This window comes from Schistocerca cancellata, chromosome 8 (assembly GCF_023864275.1).
Source record: "Schistocerca cancellata isolate TAMUIC-IGC-003103 chromosome 8, iqSchCanc2.1, whole genome shotgun sequence".
NCBI lineage: Eukaryota > Metazoa > Arthropoda > Insecta > Orthoptera > Acrididae > Schistocerca > Schistocerca cancellata.
Window position 1 is genome coordinate 58,378,458 of NC_064633.1, and position 12,711 is coordinate 58,391,168.

At 44.2% G+C, this 12,711-nt stretch overlaps 1 protein-coding gene across 1 annotated transcript in view; it reads right to left on the reverse strand.

Moving 5' to 3' along the window:
• Window positions 1-12,110, reverse strand: part of LOC126094440 (UDP-glucosyltransferase 2-like) — a 33,260-nt gene extending 21,150 nt beyond the window's left edge. The window contains exons 1-2 of the mRNA XM_049908808.1: window positions 11,833-12,110; window positions 4,191-4,378 (exon numbers count right to left, since the gene is read on the reverse strand). Coding sequence (XP_049764765.1) covers window positions 4,191-4,373 — 183 coding nt within the window. The 5' untranslated portion in view covers window positions 4,374-4,378; window positions 11,833-12,110. The remainder of the gene's footprint in view (window positions 1-4,190; window positions 4,379-11,832) is intronic.
• Between the last annotated feature and the right edge of the window lie 601 nt (window positions 12,111-12,711).

Consider the following 12,711-nt stretch of genomic DNA (forward strand, 5'->3'; position numbering starts at 1 on the left):
GAAAAGCGGGAAAAGTTAATATTACACTGTCCGAATGTATATATTACTGTCGAAAATTAAATGGTTATATATCGATAGTTATTGGATTGCTGCATAAATTTGTAGCGATTTTCCATTAGTTTAATAAACACAAGAAATACACATAACAGAAAATCTAGTCATCAGTGATGCATTTTTCTTCACTAATTACAACAGTCTGCCAATGCTGGGATCATTTTAGGATTCTCGACTGTAGAAATCAAATGGTTTTGAGGCGAAGAATTCGTTGAGACGTGTTGGGAGCGCATTTTTATCCGGAAAGGAAAGTTCTTGATAGTCGTTAAATAGAGAGCGCAAAATGGGAAAATCCGAGAGCACGAGATCAGGAGAATATCGAGAGTGCTGAAGGACTTCCAAGCCCACGTCTTGTATAGCGTTTACAGTCAGTCAAGCAGAATGGAAGCGCGCGTTGTCGTGGAGCAGGGCCACTTCACGCAGACTTCTTGGACGTTATTCTTGGATTGCGCCTGCAAGACATCTCAGTTGTTGCCAAAAAATGTCAGCAGTGATGATTACACCTTGGGGAAACAGTTCGTAGGACATCACACCATATCTGTTCCATGAGGTGCATAACATTTTGTTTTGTGGAATTGCACAGGTCTCTGTACAAGGAGTTGTTGCTTTGTTTGGGATCAACCATTCATTTCATTTCCTTACGTTAGCATGAAGACACTGTTCCTCGTTGCTAGTAGCTACACAGGATAGGAATGGCCGGTGTGGTTCACGAGGCAATTGACGAGAAGCAGGTAGAGATGCACATATCTCCATTTACATGTACATATATACTCCGCAAGCCACAGTACGGTCCGTGGCTGGTAGTACCCTGTACTACTACTTGTCATTTCCTTTCCTGATCCACTCGCAAACAGAGCGAGGGAAAAACGACTGTCTGTATACCTCCGTACGAGCCCTAACTTTTCGTATCTTATATTCGTGGTGCTTACGCGCAGTGTATGTTGGCGGCAGTAGTATCGTTCTGCAGTCAGCTTCAAATGCCGGTTCTCTAAATTTTCTTAACAGTCTTTCTCGAAAAGAACTTTCACTCCAGGGATTCCCATTTGAATTCCCGAAGCATCTCCGTAACACTCCGTAACACTTACGTGTTGTTCGAACCTACCGGTAACAGATCTAGCAGTGCGCCTCTTAATTGCTTCAATCCGACCTGGTACGGACCCCAAACACTCGTGAAGTACTCAAGAATAGGTCGCACCAGGGACCTATACGCGGTCTCATTTACAGGTGAACCACTCTTAAAATTCTGCCAATAAACCGAATTCGACCATTCGCTCTCCCTACCACAGTTGTCACATGCTCGTTCCATCTCGTTTCGCTTTCCAATGTCACGACCAGATATTTAAACGACTTGAATGTGTCAAGTAGATATTTTGCTAAGATGTCTCTTTGGTAGTTGTATGCTTCACGCATGCATCTTTTCACAGACGCCCGAATCTCTACCGACCTTCACTTGTCGTCATTTGTGCGTTCCCTTTTGAACCGAGAGTGCAACAGCCTCTGCTTCATAAGTATCCTCCGAATTTTGTGATTTTGGCTTGGAGCTTGCGGTACCCAAAGAGCCTATTTTTTAATCTTCCCAATTGAAAATGTCACACCACACGATGGCAAAATGGTCACATTTCACCACATTTGCCAGTTGTCAAGTGCACTGACATATATCTTTGTGGATTAATGCATTTAAACGATCTTCATCAAAGCCTGAACAGTCGGCCATTGTGGCTGAGCGTTTTTTTGTTGTTTTTTTTCATTTTGTTCGTTGGTGATCGTTGTGTTTGGTTGTTGCGGACGTGTGGACGTCACACGACATCCATTCAAGTTCATTTTGTTGATCCTTCCACTCAGTTTTTTTATTACAGAGGCCAATCAGCTGTCTGACCGAACACGCTGAGCTACCGTGCCGGCGTTCTAGGTGCTTCAGTCTGCAACCGCGCGACCGCTACGGTTGCAGGTTCGAATCTTGCCTCGGGCATGGATGTGTGTGATGTCCTTAGGTTAGCTAGGTTTAAGTAGTTCTAAGTTCTAGGGGACTGATGACCTCAGATCCCATAGTGCTGAGAGCCATTTGAGTCAAACCCCGAAGGTCTTCCTGAAAGTGAAGAGTCACTAATGACAAAACGGTCGTCATTACAACGCGGGAAACCATTTTCTCGCCGTGCTCCGCCCAATGCCCTGATCCCCACACAGGGGGCAAAAGTTTCTGGCTGCCTCCGCTGCTGTCACTCCACTACTTAATTCAAAGAGATGACTACGTCGAAAATTTTCTCATCTCTTCACTTGGCACTCGATTTTCTAGAGTCCACAGCTCCACTCAGTATCTTCAAATGACAAAATAACAATACATTAACTCGAATATCAATAGTGAAATACAAATAGCAAGCGACAGTTGATACATAAACCCATAGCAACGGGAATACCAATATGCAAAATAACAACGCTACGGACTTATGCACCAACCTAATATTTCTTTTTTTATTTCTATTACAATCCACAAGGAGATGATACGTTAAGGGACAGAGAAATTGTTTAGTTTTAGTTTTGCTAGTGGAGATGTGAAAATTACCGAACTATCAGTTTAATAAGTCACAGCTGCAAAATACTAACGCGAATTCTTTACAGACTAATGGAAAAACTGGTACAAGCCGACCTCAGGGAAGATCAGTTTGGATTCCGTAAAAATGTTGGAACACGTGAGGCAATACTGACCCTAAGACTTATCTTCGAAGAAAGATTAAGGAGAGGCAAACATACGTTTCTAGCATTTGTAGACTTAGAAAAAGTTTTTGACAATGTTGACTGGAATACTCGCTTTAATATTCTGAAGGTGGCAGGAGTAAAATACAGGGAGCGAAAGGCTATTTACAATTTGTACAGAAACCAGATGGCAGTTATAAGAGTCGAGCTGCATGAAAGGGAAGTAGTGGTTGGGAAGGGATTGAGACAGGGTTGTAGCCTCTCCCCGATGTTATTCAATCTGTATATTGAGCAACCAGTAAGGAAAACAAAAGAAAAGTTCGGAGTAGGTATTAAAATCCATGGAGAAGAAATAAAAACTTTGAGGTTCGCCTGATGACATTGTAATTCTGTCAGAGACAGCAAAGGACTTGGAAGAGCAGTTGAACGGAATGGACAGTGCCTTGAAAGGAAGATGTAAGATGAACATCAACAAAAGCAAAACGATGGTAATGGAATGTAGTCGAATTAAGTCGGGTAATGCTGAGGGAATTAGATTAGGAAATGGGACATTTAAAGTAGTAATGGAGTTTTGCTATTTGGGGAGCAAAATAACTGATGATGGTCGAAGTAGAGAGGATATAAAATTTAGACTGGCAATGGCAAGAAAAGCGTTTCTGAAGAAGAGAAATTTGTTAACATCGAGTATAGATTTAAATGTCAAGAACTCGTTTCTGGAAGTATTTGTATGGAGTGTAGGCATGTATGGAAGCGAAACATGGACCATAAATAGCTTGGAGAAGAAGAGAATAGAAGCTTTCGGAATTCGGTCCTACAGAAGAATGCTGAAGATTAGATGGGTAGATCACGTAACTAATGAGGAGGTATTCAATAGAATTGGGGAGAAGAGGAGTTTGTGGCACAACTTGACAAGAAGAAGGGACCGGTTGGTAGGACATGTTCTGAGGCATGAAGGGATCACCAATTTAGTATTAGAGGGCAGCGTGGAGGGTAAAAATCGTAGAGGAAGACCAAGAGATGAATACACTAAGCAGATTCAGAAGGATGTAGGCTGCAGTAGGTACTGGGAGATGAAGAAGCTAGGACAGGATAGAGTAGCATGGAAAGCTGCATCAAACCAGTCTCAGGACTAAAGACCGTAACAACAACAACAACGGAGAAAATTGTGGTAGCATAGTCTAAGTCTGTAAGAGAATAGGAGGGACCTCGTTAGAGAAGCGGTCCTCTTGATGACGCCATTTAAGTAGAGAGGCCAAATACATCTTTTAAGGAATATTTTCTGTAGTGACGAATTTCTGTTTCGTAACAGCTGTAGTGAGTGGACCGTACAGAACTTGTAAATGTCCCTACGTATATGTGCCTCCTTTTACAAGAGGAGGTCTGGTCGCAGTTGACGCTGCAGAAAGTTATCACCGGCCGTCGTGCTGCTGTTGTCGGCACCTCACCTGCATGGGGTCCGGCGTGATGTGTGTGACGCGGTGCCCCCTGGTCAGCAGAGCGCGGACCACGGCGTTGATGGGCAGCGCGTGGCTGACGGACGGCGTCGGCGCGACGAACAAGATGTCCGCCGACCAGCAGCCGCCCACTGCCGCCAACAGCAACAACGCAAACGCCAGGCACGAACTCATCTCGTCTGCAAAGAAAATGTTGCTTTTCTGCAATACGCTATGGAAGTGGTGGAATACGACGAACAGTCAATTAATAAGCAGACACACATCAGCGGGTAGATTTTCAGAACGTGCAAAAACAGTGTTTGAATCCTGGAACCAAAGAAACTAATAAATTATTTGAGGAAAGAGAGTGTACGACCATATGCGGAGTAGAAAAGTGTAACATTGCTGTCACCTTATTGACTTTGAAACTTTTTTTCCGGCTGGGAAACTGGATAAGTGCCCACAGCAAAATGTGGCTACCAATTTCACGGTAGTGTTGGTAAAACCTATATCAACAGCTGTTATTGGAGAGACTAACTAGAAATTGTGTCATGTTTAATTATTCTGGGTTCATTGTCACGATGTATAGCGATATGATTACTGAACGGGTAACATTGCTACCTAGGCTTAATTGCAGGTTGCAATCTACCGCCTTTCAGGTTCAACAAAGTCTGATTGTCCAGTATTTCGGATCATTATTGACCAAAATTGAAAATTTAATAATCCCACATTCTACTTATGGCAAAGTTAAATCTTACGTTAAAGGTTTAACACAGTAAATCGAGTATTTATATTACAACCGGTGTATATGTCCCGAGGCAGCGTAAATCAGAGAGGCCAAATTATGCAGATCGTAATAAAGTATTTGAGAATGATAGCTCTTAACGACTTCTAGCCGCCTTCGCACAAAAGTTCAAAGCCTTTCTCTCCTTGAGACACCCCCAGAAAAAGATGAACAGGAAAAAAGTTTACTTAATTCAGTTTCGCTACCCGTATGGTAAATTAATTTATTTATTACTTCTTTACTGTGAGCTTTATTACTAATGTATTGGCCGGCCGTTGTGGCCGAGCGCTTCTAGGCGCTTCAATCTGGAACCGCGCGACCGCTTCGGTCGCAGCTTCGAATCCTGCCTCGGGCATGGATGTGTGTGATGTTCTTAGGTTAGTTAGGTTTAATTAGTTCTAAGTTCTAGGCGACTGATGATCTCAGAAGTTAAGTCACATAGTGCTCAGAGCCATTTGAACCAACTAATGTATTTTGCAAGCAGTATCGACATACAACACTAAATGTGCTTCAAAAATTGTATCATTCTACGACTCATACTTCAGGTTATATGGCGTAAATATTGAGATGCTTGAAACGGATGTTTTATAAACTGGAGTACGAATATTTAAAGAATGGAGCGTGGGGGAGGGGTGGAGGGGGAGGGAGTCAGTTACTGTTTTATACAAATGGTTATCGAGAAATTTATTTACATTATATATACCATTTGGTTTTCAAATGATGGCTCAGCTTCGATAAATGCTTCAGGCATTTTTTGCCGCGTCAGATTTGTACGTAATGTCGAGCATTCTCAGGAACTATTTGTAATTCCTGTGCTACTTCATTTAATTGGCCGAATTATATAGTGGGGGCGACACGAAGTCACGCAAAGTCCGTGTGGTACCATAGATTGCGTCGATGTGTATGACGGTGTAAATTTAGTAGCGATGCAGATGCCGCTAGATGGAACGTAATAATGCTATTTCTCAGTGGCATTTGAGTACCGTGGTGCTGCTTCCATGCACCCCTAAAGGTATAGCCACGATGTCAGTTCATGTAGTTGTTGGACATACTGATCTCGCTAGTTTCTTTGACAGAATCTCAGAACGTAGATGCAGGGGCTACGATTTTTGTATAGACAAACGTAATCTAAAACAATAAAGATAATAATCCTGAGAAGGCAATGTATTCAATTAATTTTCCGACCACGCAAGAAAACTAAATAGATACTGCACTCTGTAATACCCGTGGTCTCCGAGTTCCCGGAATTTGTAAAACCCGCTGTGAATGATGTAGCAGTTACATTGGTCAGTCCATACGTACAATTTCAAAACTTTTTGTACAGAACACATTAAATATAGCGATTTCAACTAATGTGCCGTTGCCGATTACAGTGTCGTAAAGAAACATACAATGATGTTTGATGAAACGAACATCATATTCCATGCATCTACCCACTGGTGTTCTGTCATTAAAGAAGCCATCGAGATCAGATGGAACAAAGACTTTAACCTAGACAGCGAAAATACCATTAGTGGTGCGGTTGATACCGAAATGCTACAGAGAAACAGCCTGGGTCGTCCACCATGTAACGGAATCTGCGATCACTGACATTAAAATAATCTCTGGTACCGAACAGAAGTTCCGTGACTTCGTTACGTCCCCATGACATAATTTGCCAAACTATAGAAAGAATCACTCGGCCCGAACAATTCTTGCCGATGGCAACAGAGGAAGTCGTCAAAGCTTGAGGTAACATAAAAATAAAATGTGACAAGGATAACCCTGAACGTTACCCCTAGAGACTACTTTTACTAAATGACTTAGTCTACTTTCTTTTAGTGTCGAGTGTTTTTGTAGCGTATTACGTAAGTTACTTTTGGCTTATTTCCACACATAACCTACTGTGTAAAGGTGGGTATTGTGCCTTTCCTTGAATGAAATTTTCACTCTACAGTGGAGTGTGCGATGATATGAAACTTCCTGGCAGAATAAACCTGTGTGCCGGACCGAGACTCGAACTCAGGACCTATGCCTTTCGTGGGCAAGTGCTCTACCAACTGAACTACCCAAGCACGACTCACGCCCCGTCCTCGCAGCTTTAATTCCGCTACGTGCTTGGGTAGCTCAGTTGGTAGAGCACTTGCCCACGAAAGGCAAATGTCTCGAGTGCGAGTCTCGGTCAGGCACACAGTTTTAATCTGCCAGAAAGTTTTGTATCTTTTCTTATACCTTCAATGTGCTCATTTTATTACAAAGGGCTCATGTTAGGTCAGTTACAGATATATGGTGGCTGCCAGCATGTATATCAGACGTAGATGTAGATGTATACATCATCTACTTACAGGGGGAGTCGGAATGTGACCGAGTTCTTGGATCTAGCAGCTGGTAGCGGTAGCACTCTAGCAACCTTGTGACAAACAGAACCTGACCTCTCAAATGGTTCAAATGGCTCTGAGCACTATGGGACTTAACATCTGAGGTCGTCAGTCCCCTAGAACTTGGAACTACTTAAACCTAACTAACCTAAGGACATCACACACATACATGCCCGCGGCAGGATTCGAACCTGCGACCGTAGCAGAAGCGCGGTCCCGGACTGAAGCGCCTAGAACCGCTCGGCCACAACGGCCGGCTCTTCTTCTGTTCTCTTCTCATCTCGGCATCACCGAACCTTACGTATAAACGACACAAAGGCCTATTCTAATTAACCAAAATCCTATCATATTGCAATAACCTGAAATCTGCGTATATCTATTAACAACTAGTAACTGAATTACTAACCTGTATAATATTGATTTAGAACGATAGGATAATCTTCAACAAATAGCCGTAACGTTAACTAAATGCATACCTCACTAAGAACATCGTAAGACCAAGAATGAGTCGTGCAACAGAAACGAAAGTTGATAGGCGTGTTTCTACAACTGGAAGATTACGTCTATTCAAATTTCGCGCCAGTCGAATAAGAGTGGCGCTAGTAACGCCTCTGTGTGGATACAAACCAGGTTTGCTTTAAATACACGCTGTGGTAGTTGTGAGCGTTAACTGCCTTTGAGTCCTCATCTCGTGGCCTTGCCGTAGCGTTCTCGCTTCCTTCGCACGGGGTCCCGGGTTCGATTCCCCGCGGGGTTAGGGATTTTCTCTGCCTCGTGATGACTGGGTGTTGTGTGTTCTCAATCATCACTGACTCGCAAGTTGCCGAAGTGGCGCAAACTAAAAATGACTTGCAATACGGCTGCGGAACTTCTCCGCATGGGGCCTCCCGGCCAACAATGCCGTGCGATCATTTCAGTTTTCACTGCCTTTGATATTGGACGTGGTGAGTTGATGTTAGTCAAGAATGCTTTTATGGCGCCTCAATGGGTAGGAACGAGGTTGAGTAACAGGGCCACGAGAAACTCGATGTCGCTTGTGCGATACTGCAGGGATGTAGTCAGTATACATGGCTGCTGGCCACAACAATGTACGGTTGTAAGAAGACCTGTCTGTGGCCCAAAGACCTTGTAAAAAATAACTAGACTCACTTATGGCGCTGCAGTCGCAGGATAATTTGAACCTTCGGCTGGACGCCATTATAGTGGTAGTAGTGTGATGTGTTGTGTAGTATTGTTGTTTATGAAGACCGTGATTCAACGTTGTATATTTGTTGGGGCGTACATACAGTATTTGTTACTCGTAATTGTACTGTCTATACGCTCCAATCAAAAGAAGTACAGTGGTGAAGAGTTGTGCAGCGATTAATTGTACAAATAAATTCGAGAAAGGAACGAATATTACATTTCACAGATATGTGGATATTTTAAGCTGTTTTGTATGTCAGTACACTTGCTTAATAAATGTTTTTATAACACGGTATTAGCATAATGTCTGTGCAACTATTTGCAGGTTTCCTTTCTCAAAACCACAGCTGTTACAAAAATGGTTACACGCTGTCAGGAGGCAAGATTTCCGACCGACAGAATACCATTTTATATGATCTGACCATTTTGAAGAAAGTTGGCTGATCAGTAGTGTTGTCATGGTCTAGGTTAGGTTGAAACTTGATAATTTGGTCGTGAGTTGCCAAAGTACTGTGCCATATATAACGCACTTCTCGTCATAAAATCTAAAGCAAGGTAGAGTCAGAAAATATCTGTTAATATAGTGGGCAAATCTTCGAGTATTTTGATGCATTTTGCGTACATCTATCGTAAATGAACTACGAAAAATGCTAGGGGTCCAGTACATAACTTTTAGCAGCGGCCGATTCCATGTAGTACGTAAGATAAATTCATAAACAGTGACTAGTTGCTGTTTGTTCATAAATTAAAAAGTATATTGTAGTAAAGTATTTAAATGAGGCATTATGTTTGCGACCTAACTGAAGGAAAGGCATTTTATAACCAAAAGCGATGTATAAACATTCGAACTCCGCGCGTCAGTTTACCACTCTAATGGCCGCCGCCCAGCTATTCAATTTGTCCGCTCTTCACAGTCGACCACTCGTGCGGTTGTAAGACGACGTGTCTGTGGACGCACACGAGCAACTACCGAGCGGGCAGACCATCGGGCTCGGGGTGTGGCTGTGACGCATCGCGCTGCAGATGCAGCAGCAGTTTGAGCAGCAGTTATCACCGCAGTGACGCAACCTGCTGTTTACAAATCGATTACTTCAAGGAGATCTCTGAGCCAGAGGCTCTGTAGTATGCTTTCCACTGACCCAAACCAGCGCCGTTTGCGACTGCAGCGAGAGCTCATTGGATGAAAGCTGTTTCTGTCTCGGTGCCGGTGATGACCGTGTGTCGGTCAGAAGGAGGTCAGCTGAGAGCCTCGATCCAACCAGTCTGCGTGCTGCACACACCGGACCCACTCCTGCAGTTACGGTCTGGGCTGCGATTTCGCACGGCGGCAGGAGCACTCTGGTCCCTGGCTGCAAATCTGTACCTCAGTCTGGTGATTCGGCCTGTCGTGCTGACATTCATGAACAGCATTCCAAGGGGGTAGTTTTCCAACTGGATATCATTCACGCACTTGTAACACAACGTACTTTACCAAGGGGCGAAATGTTGCCTTGGAATGCTCGATCACCAGATCTTTCTCCAGTCATGCACATGTGGCACATTATGGGACCGCAGCTCCAGCTTCATCCGCAAACAGCATTAACGGTACCTGTATTGACCGACCGAGTGCCACAGGCATGGAGCTCCATCCCACAATCTGACATCCGACATTGGGAGATAAGCCGGTTCGGGTCCCGGAGGTGGACGGAATTTTCACTGCCAGTATGTGGAGGAGGGGTCGTGGCATAAAGTCCCACACATCACCAGCCTTTATGCCGATGTCCTGGATTAAATTCGAAATCTCTCCGCGGTGCCTCATGAGGTGTCAAACTACTGATGGTGATCCGGCCGCTGGTTCAAATGGTTCAGATGGCTCTGAGCACTATGGGACTCAACTGCAGTGGTCATAAGTCCCCTAGAACTTAGAACTACTTAAACCTAACCTAAGGACATTACACACATCCATGCCCGAGGCAGGATTCGAATCTGCAACCGTAGCGATCGTGCGGTTCCAGACTGTAGCGCCTTTAACCGCTCGGCCACTCCGGCCGGCCCTGCCGCTGAATAGGGACGTTAAGCTCGGCAAGCCTCCTGGTGCTACTCGAGAAAAGCAGAGTGTGTGCTGCCACTGTGTTTCACCACCTCCCTTCTCTCCTCATTGTCATGCAACAGAGACATAACGCTGCACTACGCGCGCATCAGTAATGCACACCTGCACTCTGCAAATGTACGTTCGACACAACAAATATATTCGCAAAGAAAGGGGCCAACGCCCGCGGATGAAGAACACCCTTTTTCGAAAGGGGAGTGAACACAGCACGTAGGAGATGCCAGCCAATCATGGCAAACGACATTTACACATTTTACCTAATACACCTGGGAAACGATGCTCACATTATCACTTACATTACTTTAATTTTGTTCTTTTTGAGCGTTACGGTTCACTACCAACGAAAATATCAAAGTCTATAAAATCTACAACAACGAATTCCCTTTTGAATGAAAAAAAGTACAACATTCACTGTCATTGTTTAATATGAAAGAAAGCTATTACTGTATGTCGCTTCACCAGTGACGAACCCTTTCTCTTCGTTCGGACCTTTACCCACAATTTAGGTTCCGGAATTTAAACTTCGTCAGGTTGTAACGTAAGTACAACAACAACGATTATCTAAGCGCACTAGAGATAGCTACATGCTCAACGAAATGCCCGTATCAAATTCAAATGGATCCAAGCACTATGGGACTTCAAGAGTCTCGGTCGGGCACACAGTTTTAATCTGCCAGGAAGTTTCATATCAGCGCACACTCCGCTGCAGAGTGAAAATCTCATTCTGGAAACTTCCCCCAGGCTGTGGCTAAGCCATGTCTCCGCAATATCCTTTCTTTCAGGAGTGCTAGTTCTGCAAGGTTCGCAGGAGAGCTTCTGTAAAGTTTGGAAGGTAGGAGACGAGGTACTGGCAGAAGTAAAGCTGTGAGTACCGGGCGTCAGTCGTGCTTCGGTAGCTCAGATGGTGGAGCGATTGCCCGCGAAAGGCAAAGGTCCCGAGTTCGAGTCTCGGTCGGGCACACAGTTTTAATCTGCCAGGAAGTTTCACAATGGGACTTAACATCTGAGGTCATCAGCCCCCTAGACTTAAAAATACTTAAACCTAACTAACCTAAGGACATCACACACATCCATGCCCGAGGCAGGATTCGAACCTGCGACCGTAGCAGCAGCGCGGTTCCGGGCTGAAGCGCCTAGAACCGCTCGGCCACAGCGGCCAGCATACCCGTATCGGTTCCAACTTATTCAGCATTATCACAGTTTAGACAAGTCAAGAAATCTGACGCGACAGATACGTACGTTGAAACGGCAGCACTGGGTGTAACGTTGTTAGCTTCCGATTCCACAGTCGATGACTTCTTTAACTGGAGAGAGGCAGAGTCCAGATCGACGAGGTGTAGAACCAGTCGGACCGAAACGTAATACAGACAGTCCTTAACGCGACTGTGTGGAATCCGACTCCTGCTTTCACTACTCACTACGGCCGGTATTTATAGATCACCAAATTCTGCTGCGTCCTCCCCTTACGTCAGCGGCCACGCTTCTTTGATGAAGTGACACGACAGATTCTGCACCGCGCCGAGTCGCTCCAGTGAATCGGCAAGAACCGAGCACACGCGACGGGGATCCCAGCATCGGAGTAGTGGTGGGGAGCCGACCACGCCCCCTAGTGGAGCCCAGAGTGGGGGGCTCGGCGTGACCAAGCCGTTTCCCCGCCATCTGTTTTCGGACGTTGGCCGGATTCGTCATTCATCTTTTAGCCACCTACTACAACAACGTCAAAGACTTCACAGTGCATCAGAAAGCCAAATATTAATGCACTGGTTGCTTATTTTTATTTAGTCATTTATTTATTTATTCATCCAGAGATCATCTCACAGTGATGTACGATTTTTCATTATAACACGATGAAAATAAATAGCTTAAGGGGCTCCGGAAAGGCTCAAAATCATGAAAAGTTCAATTTTTACTTTTTTGCGTTTTCTGAATCTGCAGACTATTTATTACCTTTTAATATATATATAATTTATTCAATTCCGAAGACTACAAATATTTTTAAATTTTTTTTGAAATGTGTTCTACATGGGCGTGACCCACTGTGGCGCTGTTAAACTGCTGTCAAATGGTGTTATTATTAACGTCCGTGTTCATCAGGTACATTTTAGTGATGTGAGATAA